The sequence below is a fragment of the Narcine bancroftii genome, chromosome 7, assembly GCF_036971445.1.
Source record: "Narcine bancroftii isolate sNarBan1 chromosome 7, sNarBan1.hap1, whole genome shotgun sequence".
Lineage (NCBI taxonomy): Eukaryota > Metazoa > Chordata > Chondrichthyes > Torpediniformes > Narcinidae > Narcine > Narcine bancroftii.
The window spans coordinates 165,935,223-165,948,983 of record NC_091475.1 but is presented as its reverse complement, the minus strand read 5'-3'; the positions used below and the strand labels follow the sequence as shown (position 1 = coordinate 165,948,983).

The window sequence follows — 13,761 nt, the reverse complement described above, 5'->3', positions numbered from 1 at the left end:
TCTTTTAAATTTATTGCTATGTTTCATGTAGTTTCTCTCTTTGGCTTCACGGACAAAGATTTATGGATGGGTAATATCCACGTCAGCTGCAGGCTCGTTTGTGGCTGACAAGTCCGATGCGGGACAGGCAGACAATGTTGCAGTGGTTGCAAGGGAAAATTGGTTGGTTGGGGTTGGGTGTTTGGTTTTTCCTCCTTTGTCTTTTGTCAGTGAGGTGGGCTCTGCGGTCTTCTTCAAAGGAGGTTGCTGCCCGCCGAACTGTGAGGCGCCAAGATGCACAGTTTGAGGCGATATCAGACCACTGGCGGTGGTCAATGTGGCAGGCACCAAGAGATTTCTTTAGGCAGTCCTTGTACCTCTTCTTTGGTGCACCTCTGTCTCGGTGGCCAGTGGAGAGTTCGCCATATAACACGATCTTGGGAAGGCGATGGTCCTCCATTCTGGAGACGTGACCTACCCAGCGGAGTTGGATCTTCAGCAGCGTGGATTCGATGCTGTCGGCCTCTGCCATCTCGAGTACTTCGATGTTGGTGATGAAGTCGCTCCAATGAATGTTGAGGATGGAGCGGAGACAACGCTGGTGGAAGCGTTCTAGGAGCCATAGGTGATGTCGGTAGAGGACCCATGATTCGGAGCCGAACGGGAGTGTGGGTATGACAACGGCTCTGTATACGCTAATCTTTGTGAGGTTTTTCATTTGGTTGTTTTTCCAGACTCTTTTGTGTAGTCTTCCAAAGGCACTATTTTCCTTGGCGAGTCTGTTGTCTATCTCGTTGTCGATCCTTGCATCCGATGAAATGGTGCAGCCGAGATAGGTAAACTGGTTGACCGTTTTGAGTTTTGTGTGCCCGATGGAGATGTGGGGGGGCTGATAGTCATGGTGGGGAGCTGGCTGATGGAGGACCTCAGTTTTCTTCAGGCTTACATCTGGTACCGCACGGATGGCAGTCTCTTCAATCTGAGGCACCGGCAAGCTCACACCAAGACACAAGAGCAACTCGTCCGTGAACTACTCTTTGCAGATGATGCCACTTTAGTTGCCCATTCAGAGCCAGCTCTTCAGTGCTTGACGTCCCGTTTTGCGGAAACTGCCAAAATGTTCATGTAGTTTGGTGACCAAATAAATGCACACAATAGTCCAAATATTGCCTCAGCAATGATTTGTACAACTTTACCATAACATCCAACTCTGATACTCAATACTTTGATTTATGATGGCCAATGTATCGAAAACTCTCTTTATGACTCTATCAACCTGTGACACCACTTTCAGGGAATTATGTACCTATATTTCCAGCTTCTATTCTACTGTACTCCTCAGTGCCCTCCCATTTACCATCAACCTGGTTAGTCCTCCTGAAGTGCAATACCTCACACTTATTCTTATTAAATTCTATCTGTCATTTTGCAGTCCATTTTTCTATCTGGTCCAGATCCTGTTGTTGAAAGCTTTCCTCACTGTCCACTACACCGCCAACCTTTGAGACATCTAGAAACTTGCTAATCCAATTTAACAACATTATCATCCAGATTGTTGATGTCGATGACACACAACAATGGACCTAGCACTAATCCCTGAGGCACACCACTAATCACAGGCTTCCCGTTAGATAGGTAGACATCTACATTCAATCACTGGCTTCTCCCCCAAAGTCAATGTCAGATCCACTTTACTACCTCTTCTTGAATACTGAATTACTGAACCTTCTTTGCCAACCCCCCATTTTGGACCTTGTCAAAGGCTGTACTAAAGTCCATGAAGACAACATTCACAGCCTTTCATTCATCATCTTTCCTGGTAACCTCCTCGAAAAAATTTATAAGATTGGTTAGGAGTGACCAACCATGCTATAAGCCACTTTGACTATTGCTAATCAGTCCTTGTCTATCCAAATACTCACTAAAATGCTGTTTTATATATTTTAAAATCTGTTATTACCTGTTGATACTCCAATTGCACCAAAGATTACAGATGGAATAGCTAGTCCTAAAATGCACACAGAAGCTACGATGGACATTATTTGAGCTTGAGCAGCTGTAGAAGCAGAAAGTACCCTCTGAAAATATGCCTGCCAAGGAATTCCTCCCAAAATCTAGATGTGAAAGAAATCAACATGTTAGGATTGACAATATTCTGTTATACATTATATTTTGTGAATTCTTAGGACATAAATTTATCATGTGTGAATATATTTACCCAGATAAATAATTTAAAAATATAATATTTTGAACAACATAAAGTTCCAAAGTTTAACCTTGATTAAAAAAGATGCATTTTTGTAGCAGTGAACAGCGCCTTTAAGTGAATAGTGGCTAATTAAGGATGCATACCTCTGTCATTTCAGTGGAAATCCAGGGTTGCAATTTTAGCAGATATTGTTCATTCAGATTTTTCTTGGTCAAAACTATTATTTCTGCCCTGTAAGAAATTCCTTCCAAACTACTTCATCTAACCTGATTAACAAAACCTGTTCCTTGCTCCATGATCTTGTTTTCCCTTAAATGCATTTTTGCAGTTCCTCACTACTAATCCACATGGCGGAGAGCTCCATGTTCTTGCCATTCTCTGAGTTAGTATTAATTTTATTATTCATTTTACAGGATGTAGGTGTTGCTGGCAAGGCAGCATGTATTACCCATCATCATTTCCTTCTGAAAGTGACTGTAAGCTGCCTCCAAGACTCACTATAATTTTTCTGGGGAAGGTGTTCCTACCATACTGTTGGGTGGAAGGACACCGTGTAACATCTGATGGATGATGAAGGAACAGTGAAATAATTGACTACCCATGAATCCAACTTTTAGTTTCCTCCCACAAAAGGACCTGTCTTCTCTATCCTCTCTCTATCTTTATCCAGCCAACTTCGACAATCCTTTAATAAGACCTCTTATTACATCTCCACTGAACTTTTCTAGAGAAAAATATCTGAGCCTATTCACCTTTTTGGTAACTTCTCAGGGTGAATTAGTTTTTAAAGAATATTTTCCTGTGTGGATATATTCTTTTTGCAATATCATGCATTTCAGGTGTGGTAAACAGAGACCCTTCTTATTGCTGTTTGCACCATTTCTAGACCTGTGGAACCTAATGTTGGCATCTAATAATACTGCGGTGCCCCCAGACATTTTTTTTAAAACTTGAAATAGGGGTTTAAAATTGGAGAGAAATCTTGACTAAATAAGTGGTTAGAAGAATTGTACTCAGCACTGCCTAAAGATCTCTGGTTACCTATTCAAAAACCTCCCCTCTCGTTGTTAGAATTGTGACTATACTGAATTGTTCTTGAATTTACTGAATTTCAAGTGATTAACAGGAATCTTGACTGCTCCAGATAGGACAGGTAATTGGCATACTTTCCAGCGATATATTAGAGAGGATTAGGAGGAATGGGGTGGATAAAGATAGAGAAGACACATCCTCTTGTGAAGAAAATCAAAGCTCGGATCATAACTGTAAGATATGGAAATATTGGAGAAATAAATCATTGTTCCTTGATTGTTGCTGAATCTGAATCCAGGAATTAATTTTCAAGCTCTATCTGCATATGAAAGAGAGCTGCCAGTATTGATCACTGCTGATGGTGTACCAACAGGTGAAATCCTGGGAAGGAATGGAACAAGCCACATCGGTGATCTCATCCTTCTTATCATTTACTCCGAGGCTTTCTCAACAGGTATAGACAACACTTTCCAGGTTCTAGTATTTCCTAATTTCAAATCTTCAAGGAAACGTGGGGACAATATTTCAAATTACTCTCTTATTAATCCAATAAACCGATGCAGCTTTATGTAGTTTTAATTCATTGATAAAATAAATAAACATTTTGCATAGCTTCGCATTAAGATTTTCATAATAATGAATAAACAAAGCATATACTGTATTTAAATATATAACAACTTTAAAGAGATATACAAGAAGAAATAAGAAAATTATCTCGAGCTCACGTCCCTTTCATAGTTCGTTGAAGAATGAGATGCAAGCTCTTAGTCTGCGTGGATATTATGACATATTATGACATATTACATCATAGTCACTATGGTAACACTACAAACAATGATCTTTCTTAAAGAGACAAGTACAAAATTAAGAATCAAAAATACAAGGTTTTACAACAGGTATTGGGATATTAATAAGCATATCTATGGAACAGAACTTCTTGAACTTAACAATGACATCAATATCTGTGTAAACTGACACCAGCCTTCCTTCTGAATTTCATAGAAAATAATTAAAACCATTATGATAATATAAAATAAAAAGATAAGTTAAACTTTACTTTCTTTTTTTTCCATGGGGTCAAAATCCCATTCATATAAAGGGAGCCACTGATATGTATTTATCCAATGTAAACTTGAAAACTGGGACAGTGCGCACATCAATTTCTAACTTTGTTCCCTGCATGTCATTTATAAACCAAAATAGCCTGGAAATGAAGATACCAGGGACTGCCGGCTTTTGAGGCAGAATAACACAAAGAGCAGCAGAAGGATAAGGATCATTCTAAATTTTGGTGATAGTTGTGAGGATTATCAGAACACGAAATATTTTCCTTCAATGTTTAGCTTTGCTACTAGTTCCCTTACTTCCTGTACACTCATACTGTCCTGCCATTCCTTCAAACCTACCTATACCTCCATAATAGTGCCCTATTTATGTATGTCAATAATAATTATCCTAATTAATATGCCACCATGAGAAAGTACTCTCTCCTGCATTGTTTTCCAAATTTGATATCAAACACACCATCTCCAAAAAAAAATGTTGCACAACATCCATGTGCATACTATCTTTCATGAAGCAAAATATTGCAAGGTACTTCTGGAGATGTTAATGAACAAAATGAGGACATCATCACCAAAAGTGAAATCAGGGCAATCATTAGGTTTCAAAGAGAAATCAAGAAATTTAGGGACCAGTGGGGATCTTGACTCACCCAGGAGATACTCTTCCTTCTGTCAATGCTTGAACTGAGGTCCCATATTTTAGCTGCACCAACTTTTTAAATCTGATTTCCCTCAACCCCTGGTCAGTGGTGACTGCTGAACTGTGAAAGGCTATTGGGCCTAGACAGTACAACAACATTATCATAAAACAACATGTCTAGAGGTTTAGTCACAACATTTTACCTATTCCACTCATGATGTCACTGCAGAACTGAGATATCAGGGTTGTCGGGAGTGGAGCAGTTATAGGAAGGCCATTGCAGCTGGGGGCTTGGTGCAGACAATGATTTGGACCAAGTGTGATCCAGCTCATTGTAATATTATTCTCTGACAAATTCCTTTCAATGCAAACAATCTCTTTGCCAACAGTAAAAACACAGTTTTCAACTCAATGTTGAATCAGGAGAATAATGACAGGCCAGAATTGGTGAAGCCTGGTTATCTTAGTGAGTTATAGAACTGGAGGAGATTTCAGGTACAGGGATTGGCAAGGCCATGAAAAGATCTGAAAACAATAAATAGAACTTTAAGATGGAGTTATTGTTTAATCATGATCTAATGTAGGTGAGAAAACATAGAGGGATTGATAAATTAGACTTGATATGATTTAGGACAGTAGTTTTCAAACTTTTTTCTTTCCACCTACATACCACCTTAAGCAATCCCTTACAGACACCTATGGCATAGGGAATACTTAAAGTAGTATGTGAGTGGAAAGAAAAAGGTTGAGCATCACTGATTTAGGAGTTGGGCAGAAGAATGGTGAATAGAATGAAGGAAGGTGACTGGATGTACGTTGAAATAAGTCATACTTACAGGTAATAAAGCCATGGATGAGATTTCCACATCTGGTCAGCTGTGGCAAGGCAGACATTAATGATTTTATGGAGATTGGATAAATGTTTACTAATGGTACAGAATGTGATCTCAACCTCAGTGTATGGTCAAATATGATACCAACAATGTGACAAACTGGTTTACTTTTGGTGAATTGTTAGGGAGAGGATAGAGTTGTTGATTATGGAATGGAACTCTCAAAGGGACTAAAGTCAACGGCTTTAGTCTTCCAAATATTTAATTGGATGACACTTCTGTACATCTGAACATTGGGAATGGTGGTAATGTAGAGATAGATGTTTCCAGTATGTGTTTGAAAACAAATACTGTGTTTTGAGATGATGTTGTTTTGGTCTGCAGATAGTTATGAATTAAGATGTAGCTAAGAATAATACAATTGAGAGGGTCAGTGCCAGGTTCTCAGATTGTTTAGAATTTCAAAGAACCTCCTTTTTTGTCAGATTTCAATTGTCCACTATTTTCCAAAGAACCATAAAACATTGCAACACAGAAACACAGAAACAGGCCCTTTCAGCCTTTCTAGTCTGTGCCATTTTTATGCTTAGTCCCACTGACCTGCACCCAGTCCCTAGCCCTCCATACCTCTCCATGTACCTGTCTAAATTCTTCTTAAATGTTAAAATTGAGCCCTCATTCACCACTTCAGCTGGCAGTTTGTTCCACACTTCTACCACTTTCTGCGAGAAAATGTTCCTCCTTATGTTCCCCTAAACTTTTCCCCTTTCATTCTTAACCCATGTCCCCTGATTTGCATCTCACCTACACTCAGTGTAAAAAGCTTTCCTGCATTTTCTCTGTCTATACCCCTTATAATTTTAAATACTTCTATCAAATCTCCCCTCGATCTTCTATGCTCTAGAGAATAAAGACCTAATCTGTTTAACCTTTCCATGTAATACAGGTCCTGAAGTCTTGGAAATTTACCTACTATTGACGTCAGGCTCACTGGCCTATAATTTTCCAAGGTTACTTTTGGAGCCTTTTTTAAAAACAGAACAATGTGAGCTACCCTTCAATCTTCCAGCACCACACCTGTGGCTAAGGACATTTGACATATTTCTGCCAGAACCCCTGAAATTTCTACACTAGCCTTCCTCAAGGTCCAAGGGAATACCTTGTCAGACCCTGGGAAATTATCCACCCTTATTTGCTTTAGGAGAGCAAACACCCCCTCCTCTTTAATCTGAATAGGTTCCATGACCTCACTGCTTGTTTTCCTTACTTTTCTAGACTGTGCCAATTTCCTGAGTAAATACTGATGCAAAAAGCCCATTTAAGATCCCCCCCATCTCTTTTGGCTCCATACATAGCTGACCACTCTGATCATCAAGGGGACCAATTTTGTCCCTTTTGCTTGTAATATACCTGCAGAAACCCTTAGGATTTTACTTCACATTATATGTCAAAGTATCCTCATGTCTTTTGTAGCAACTGCGTCGCTGTGCAAAATGAAGAATGAGAAATTGATCAGATGTAGTCAAGTCGTAGTTCAGTAAAAGTCGTTACTCAAACAGTCACCTGCAGCTTTTGAAAACCCTGCACATTCCAAATGGCATCATTCAATTAACCCTCTTGTGAGCCGCTACAAGCACCCCCCCCCCCCCACCTCCCTTCCCCAGAACCGGTTATAGGAGGCTAAATCTCTGATGGCATTACTGTCCACTGCTCTTGGGCGGTCGACTGTGCCTTTGCATCAAGGGTCGTGGCAAGGCCAATCAAGGTCGAGATGAATGGGCTTTAGTCGGTCAATCTTAAATGTGTGGATGCCCCAAATGACCAGTACACAAGTTGTATGATTGCTTCATAGCACTCTGAAGGGGCCCTTATACAGCGACTGTAAGGGTGGCCTCTGTGCACCTCTATGCAAAAAAACAAACTCAGTCCCGCAGTTCCTTTGGATGAATTGTGCCATTGTTTCATGCCTTCACATGGGAACTGTGGCCAATTTTCCAAGCTGCTACGCAGTTTGCCTAAGACTTCAGTCTGTGGCACCTCCTATCTGCATACTTCAGGCACAAACACCCCAGGTACAATGAGCAGGGCTTCATAAACCAACTCTGCCTATGAAGAATTCAGATCCTCCTTGGGTGCCATTCTTATTTCCAGGAGAATACAAGGCAGCTCATCCACCCAATCAGGTCCCTGGAGGTGGGCTATCAGTGCAGCCTTCATGTGTCTATGGAACTGCTCCACCAGGTCATATGGTGGAGCTGCATTCTCAGCAGTCGCGACAAAATGTCCCAGAGTGCAGAGGTAAACTGTGGGCCTCTGCCAGAGGTGATGTGTGTGAGGAGACTGAACCGAGATACCCAGGCAGAAATAAAAGCTCTGGTGCATGAATTGGTCGATGAGTCTGTCATAGGAACCGCCTCCGGCCACCTAGTGAATCTGTCGATGACCGTTAACAAGTACATAGACCCTCGTTACACCAGAAGCGGGCCAACAATGTCAACATGCACATAGTTGAATCTACGCTGCGGTGGATGGAAAGGCTGAAGCGGCACCTTCAAGCGCCTTTGCACTTTTTCAGATTGATAGTCCATGCACGTCTTTGCCCAGTATGTGACCTGTTATTTGAGTCCATGCCTTATAAACTAGTCAGCTATCAGGCAGATTATCGCTCAAATGGAGGGGTGGGACAGTCCGTGAATGGCATTGAAAAGGCATCGTCTCCATGCAGCAGGGATGATAGGGCGAGGCTGACCTGTGGAAACGTTGCACACAAGAGTGGTACCTTATGGTCCAAAGTCTACGTCCTTGAATTGCAGGCTCGTGACAGCAGTTCTATAAGCCAGGAGTTCATTGGGAGATTAAGGATTAAGGCATTTTAATATGGAAGTTGAGAAGTCATATTGGAGTTAGTGGAGAAAAGGGTGGAGGGATAATCATCCACACACACACAGACACACAGACACACAGACACACAGACACACAGACACACAGACACACACACACACACATCCCCGATATATACTGTGTATTGTATATATCTCACACACACACACATCCCCGATATATACTGTGTATATATCTCACACACACACACACACACACACACACACACACACACACACACACACACACACACACACACACACACACACACACACACACACACACACACACACACACACACACACACACACACACAGCGCCGATATATACTGTGTATATATCTCATGCACACATACATATACACAGGAGAGATAGTCATTTACTACCATCATTCATTGTGTATATTGTAGTATTAGTAGTTCTCCTAAAATACATCATGCCATATATTTTGGTAGTCCATCTTAACAACTCATCCTGTTATTCAGAAGCCAAAGACTATCCTTTTCATTGCTACTGTATCACCAGATTTAAAACTTATTAATAGCCAATTGTTTCAAGTACATTGTTCAGTCAATAAAAAATACGAAGGGCCCCAGGACAGGTCCCTGCAATATACTGCAGGTCACAGGCTTCCTCTTGCACAAGCATCAGTCAAAAGCCACTTTCAGGTGGCCAGAATACCCGATCGTAAAACCACCTATTGTACTCCAATTTGGCTGTTGGGTGGCTATCTGAATGTGGAGAACCTGGCCAGGAGGAGCACTTACCTAACTCTCCTCCTGTAAAGGGAGCCAGGTGCTTCTCGGTCGCTTGTCAGAATTAAATCTGTAATTTTTCACAAGGCTCAACCTTCCGCTTTCCTTGCCTTTGGGACGCAAGTTTAAAATGGGGAGGGGGGAGACAAATGGGTCGCTGCTCCCCATAGAACACCTAGACACAAGATTGGAACAGCTAGAGCTTTCCCGCAGAGGTTAAAACACATGCACGCTGTAAATATGATCTTGATATTAAATACTCAATTTCACCCACTTTCCCTGTTATGTGGTAAGTAAGTGGCGTGTACTGGGGGCGTGACAGTTTCCATTCCCCATTGAGACCTGGTTGCTGGAGGAAATTAAACTTTTATTATTTAGTTCATCTTAAAGGACATAATTTCTTCCTGTGTGTGCTTTTTGATTGCTTACATGCAAAAAAAATTACAATTCTTTCAACAAAGTTATCATCTGTCCTGGGTGTTAGTGATTGTGAAAGGAAATGTTTGAGTGGCAGGCACTTAGCGATGCCGATCACTAACGTGCCACGAGCTGCGGTAGGTCAGGGTAGCCGCGCACCACGGTGGGTAAGGGCAGCCGGCCACTGTGCCATCCCGGGTGGTTTTCACAGCTGAGGGCCAGGCTCTCCGTTGAAGGCAATGTCAACAGTCACGTTGGAATAAACGGATGTCAACATTCCATGTCTGTTACATGATGATAATTAAAAGATTTATAACAAACATGTACATCAAACTGCAAGAGAAAGTGAATGAGGAAACAAGCTGTAAACCCAAACAAAAATGGGAACAAGATCTAAACATAAAGATAAAGAATGAAACATGGGAAAAGCTATGCTCCGGAACTATGAGAAATACATTAAACACGAGGTTACGCATGATACAATATAATTGGTTACACAGGCTATACACTACGCCCTAAAAGTTAAATAAATGGGACCCAACAGTATCAGACAGATGTTTTCGCTGTAAGAAGGAAACGGGAACAACAGTACATCCAATTTGGGCATGTGAGAAAGCGGAAAAGTTTTGGGAAGATCTGAACCAGGTATTAAATAAAATCACAAAAAGCAACATACCAAAAAATCCAGAGATCTTTCTTCTAAGTAATATAAGAAGTAAAGAACTTGGACTCGATTTGGATGGAGCACAAAAAAGATTTATTATGATAGCCTTAGCTGTAGCAAAAAAATGTATTATGTCAACCTGGAAATTAGAAGATAGCCTGAGAATATAGCAATGGTACATAGAAATGAATAAATCTATTCCATTGGAAAAAATAACATATAATTTAAGAAATAACATCACAGTATTCAAACAAATTTGGGAACCGTACATGGAACACAACAGAGAAGTCCTACCATGAACCTCTACCGCCTAAAATGACAGAAGGAGAAGAAGTCAAAATGAACTGGCCCAGTATGTAAAAGTAGAAGACACAAATTTCTTGTTTATTTTCATTGTGTGACGACATTGTTTAATGGGTTTAATGTATCATATAGGTTGAACGTTGAGTGGGTGGGGAGGGGGGATGAAGGAGGGAGGGAAGGGAGGGGGAAATAAGGGGAGAAAATGACACTGTGTATATTCAAGAGGGAAATGTTTGTGTGTACTTTGGTCAGTATGGTTCATAGTGTGAAAAAATAAAAATGAAAAAAAAACATTGCATGTCTGTTTTTGAAATGCAATGACTGCGAGAGCATAAAAATAAAACACAGTTCAAAGGAAGATGTAAAATGTGCAGTGACTTAAAATGACTCAAGATACAAAAGCTAGACAAAACATGACTGGGGATAGTGAAATATAAAACACATGCATGGTTAGTGGAGACAAGGCAGGTGTATTTCACGGTATCCAGGACCGCCTCCCTTTCCCCCATTCCAAAAAAAAACCACCTACATGCAAAGGTGACATTTTGGGCACCAAAATATAAAGAGTTTGTAGGACATGCACGGTGCAATCGGTCCCTTTCTTTGAGTGGAGCGCTGGCCCTCGGTGATCAGGCTCCACACTGAGCCTTTCACTTTGATGTTCAAGGGTAAAATATCATAAATGTTACTTCCTCTAGGCCAGGAGTGTCAAACTCAAATTCACAGAGGGCCAAAATTAAAAACTTGGACTAAGTCGAGGGCCGAACTAAATATTTATTGAAAATTTTCAACAACATCTACATGTTTTCTCTTCTTTCAACATATGTAATGTTAAACTTTTTCTTATTAAAATAAATGTTTACTAATAGTTTTGGATAAACTCTTTCATTGTCATTGTCATTGGCCCATTTCCTTTAGCGTCTGAAACCGTGCACATGACGAGTCAATGAGGGATGATTAAAGCAGTGGTCTTCAAACTTTTTCTTTCCAACCACAGACCACCTTAAGCAATCCCTTACTAATCACAGAGCACCAATGGCACAGGGACGCGAGTGGAAAGAAAAAGGTTGAGAACTGTTGTATTATGGTAACTCCACATCTGATTAGGTTAATTGTTAGGCAAGTGGTCAGAGAAGGACCCCCCCCCACCCCAAGAAAGGCTTAAATCACAGGAACAAAATAAGCTTCCGTCTCACTGCTCCCAATCTTACACACAGTCCTGATGTGGAATGTGGGGTCGCAGCTCCACGTTCACCCAAGTTCAGGTGCTGTCTGTGTGGAGTTTGTACGCTCTCCCCTTGTGTTGGACCAACAGGTCGGTCGCCTGACGAAGGCACCTGAACCCCCCGTTGAAACACCGGCGTCCGGGGCAGTGGAGGAATTGGCTGAGAAGAGCACGTTGCTCCCACCCCCCTCCCATGGTTGGAGAGGGATTAAACTGCGATCTCACGGCGCCGGGCTCGTCTCCAACAAAAGGAGCGGGAGGCGGGGTCCGCCACGCACGGAGCGAGGGAGAAGGCATCGCCAACGAGACGTTCAGTCCGGCGTCGCCGCTGAAGCGCAGACCCAGCGAGGATGGTCCCCAACTCCAGCCGCGTCTGTGTGTCCGGGAGCCGGGCAGGCTGAGTGCGGCGCTCCGATCCCTGGGATTCGGGACTCTGAGATCCCTCCACACCTCCGGCATCTTCATTTTCACCTTCAGTGTGCATGTGCTATACTGGCGCGGCGGCCAGAGGGCCAACTCCAATATATATTTAATATGATCTTGCAGGCCAAATATAATTATATCGCGGGTCAAATTTGGCCCGCGGGCCAGAGTTTGACATGTGTGCTCTAGGCGAAGGGTAGGTGCAGAGTAGGGCTCATATTTTTATTTCTCAACAAACTCGTCCAAATCTGTCCCGCCTGTCTTCCTATCTAGTCGTTCTCAGCTTTCCTTCATGGGCTTAGGAACAATTTTGTCTCCAGCCTCTCACCCATCCCTTTTGGGAGATGGCTTCAGGAGGCTTCTCAGCCTTGATGTAGTGCAAATGATGCCAATTCAGTGTGGGTGGGACTAGACCACAGTCCTGAGGAACCAGCATTCATTCGGATGCAGCTATCCATCAGCTGGCACGTTCAAGTGACAGAAAGGCGTCCTCTCCGTGGCCACCTGAACGTGCCAGCTGCACTCCCCCAGCCGCAACTGCCGGTGCATGTTCTACCAACCAAGCACCTGAAAGTGGCTAAAGAAAATGGAACAAAGTTATAGCACATCATTGACCTTCCTCCTGCTGCAGTGCAATGAACACTGGGGTATAAGGACTAGATCATCCTTCACTACCAGGATAGATCTGAAGGCTGGAAAGATCAAGTGATCAAGTGATCTATGTCAAGCTATCTCAGGCATCAATACCTTATTGGCGATCCACCGAGGCATGATGGTAAATAATTTGATTAATATTAAGAAAAGAAAATATCAGCAGTTCAACAGATACATTTTCATTGCAATAGTTGGGAACTTACAAACATTTTTGACTAAGACGGCTATATCCACTATAAAGATTTGCATCATGGGGATCTTCGATATTGAGGGACTCAAATTTGAGCAGCAAAATTGCAATAAATCAGGGAAAGAGAACGTTAGATGGAGCTTTTGCTCTAGGAGACAATCCCACACTTTATCTTAAATATTTGAGAGTTGACATTTAGTTCAGGACAGAAGTGATTTCGAGTGAGGCACGTTAGTCCCTGCATTAGTCCACTTGATTTGCTTTTTACAGGTTGTTTTAAATTGTAAGTGCAACTTGAATTTACATTATTTCTTTCAAAGGAGTTGGAGTTGAGAAAAGGGGAAGTTTTGTTATAGTTTTTCGGGGTGTTGGTGAGGCACGACTTGGAAAGCTGTGCACAGATTTGGTTAATAAAGGATATCGAAGCATTGGGGACGGTTCAAAAGAAATTCATGTTAATTCCCACATTGAGAGAATTGATGGATGTAAACAG

General features: G+C 41.8%; 1 protein-coding gene and 1 long non-coding RNA gene across 11 annotated transcripts in view; one reads left to right on the top strand and one right to left on the bottom strand.

The window, feature by feature from the left end:
- LOC138739331 (uncharacterized) overlaps nucleotides 1-13,761 on the top strand; it is a 334,221-nt gene that overhangs the window by 201,485 nt on the left and 118,975 nt on the right. Inside the window, exon 9 of one of the 6 annotated variants that reach the window (XR_011342170.1) lies at nucleotides 3,594-3,674. The exons of the other annotated variants lie outside the window; for them this stretch is intronic. This is a non-coding gene — a long non-coding RNA (uncharacterized lncRNA). The remainder of the gene's footprint in view (nucleotides 1-3,593; nucleotides 3,675-13,761) is intronic. 6 annotated transcript variants of the gene reach the window in all.
- The window catches only part of LOC138739329 (high-affinity choline transporter 1-like), a 47,790-nt gene that overhangs the window by 4,538 nt on the left and 29,491 nt on the right, over nucleotides 1-13,761 (bottom strand). For all 5 annotated transcript variants that reach the window (XM_069891141.1, XM_069891143.1, XM_069891142.1 and 2 more), the window contains one exon: nucleotides 1,940-2,093. In XM_069891141.1, coding sequence (XP_069747242.1) covers nucleotides 1,940-2,093 — 154 coding nt within the window. The remainder of the gene's footprint in view (nucleotides 1-1,939; nucleotides 2,094-13,761) is intronic.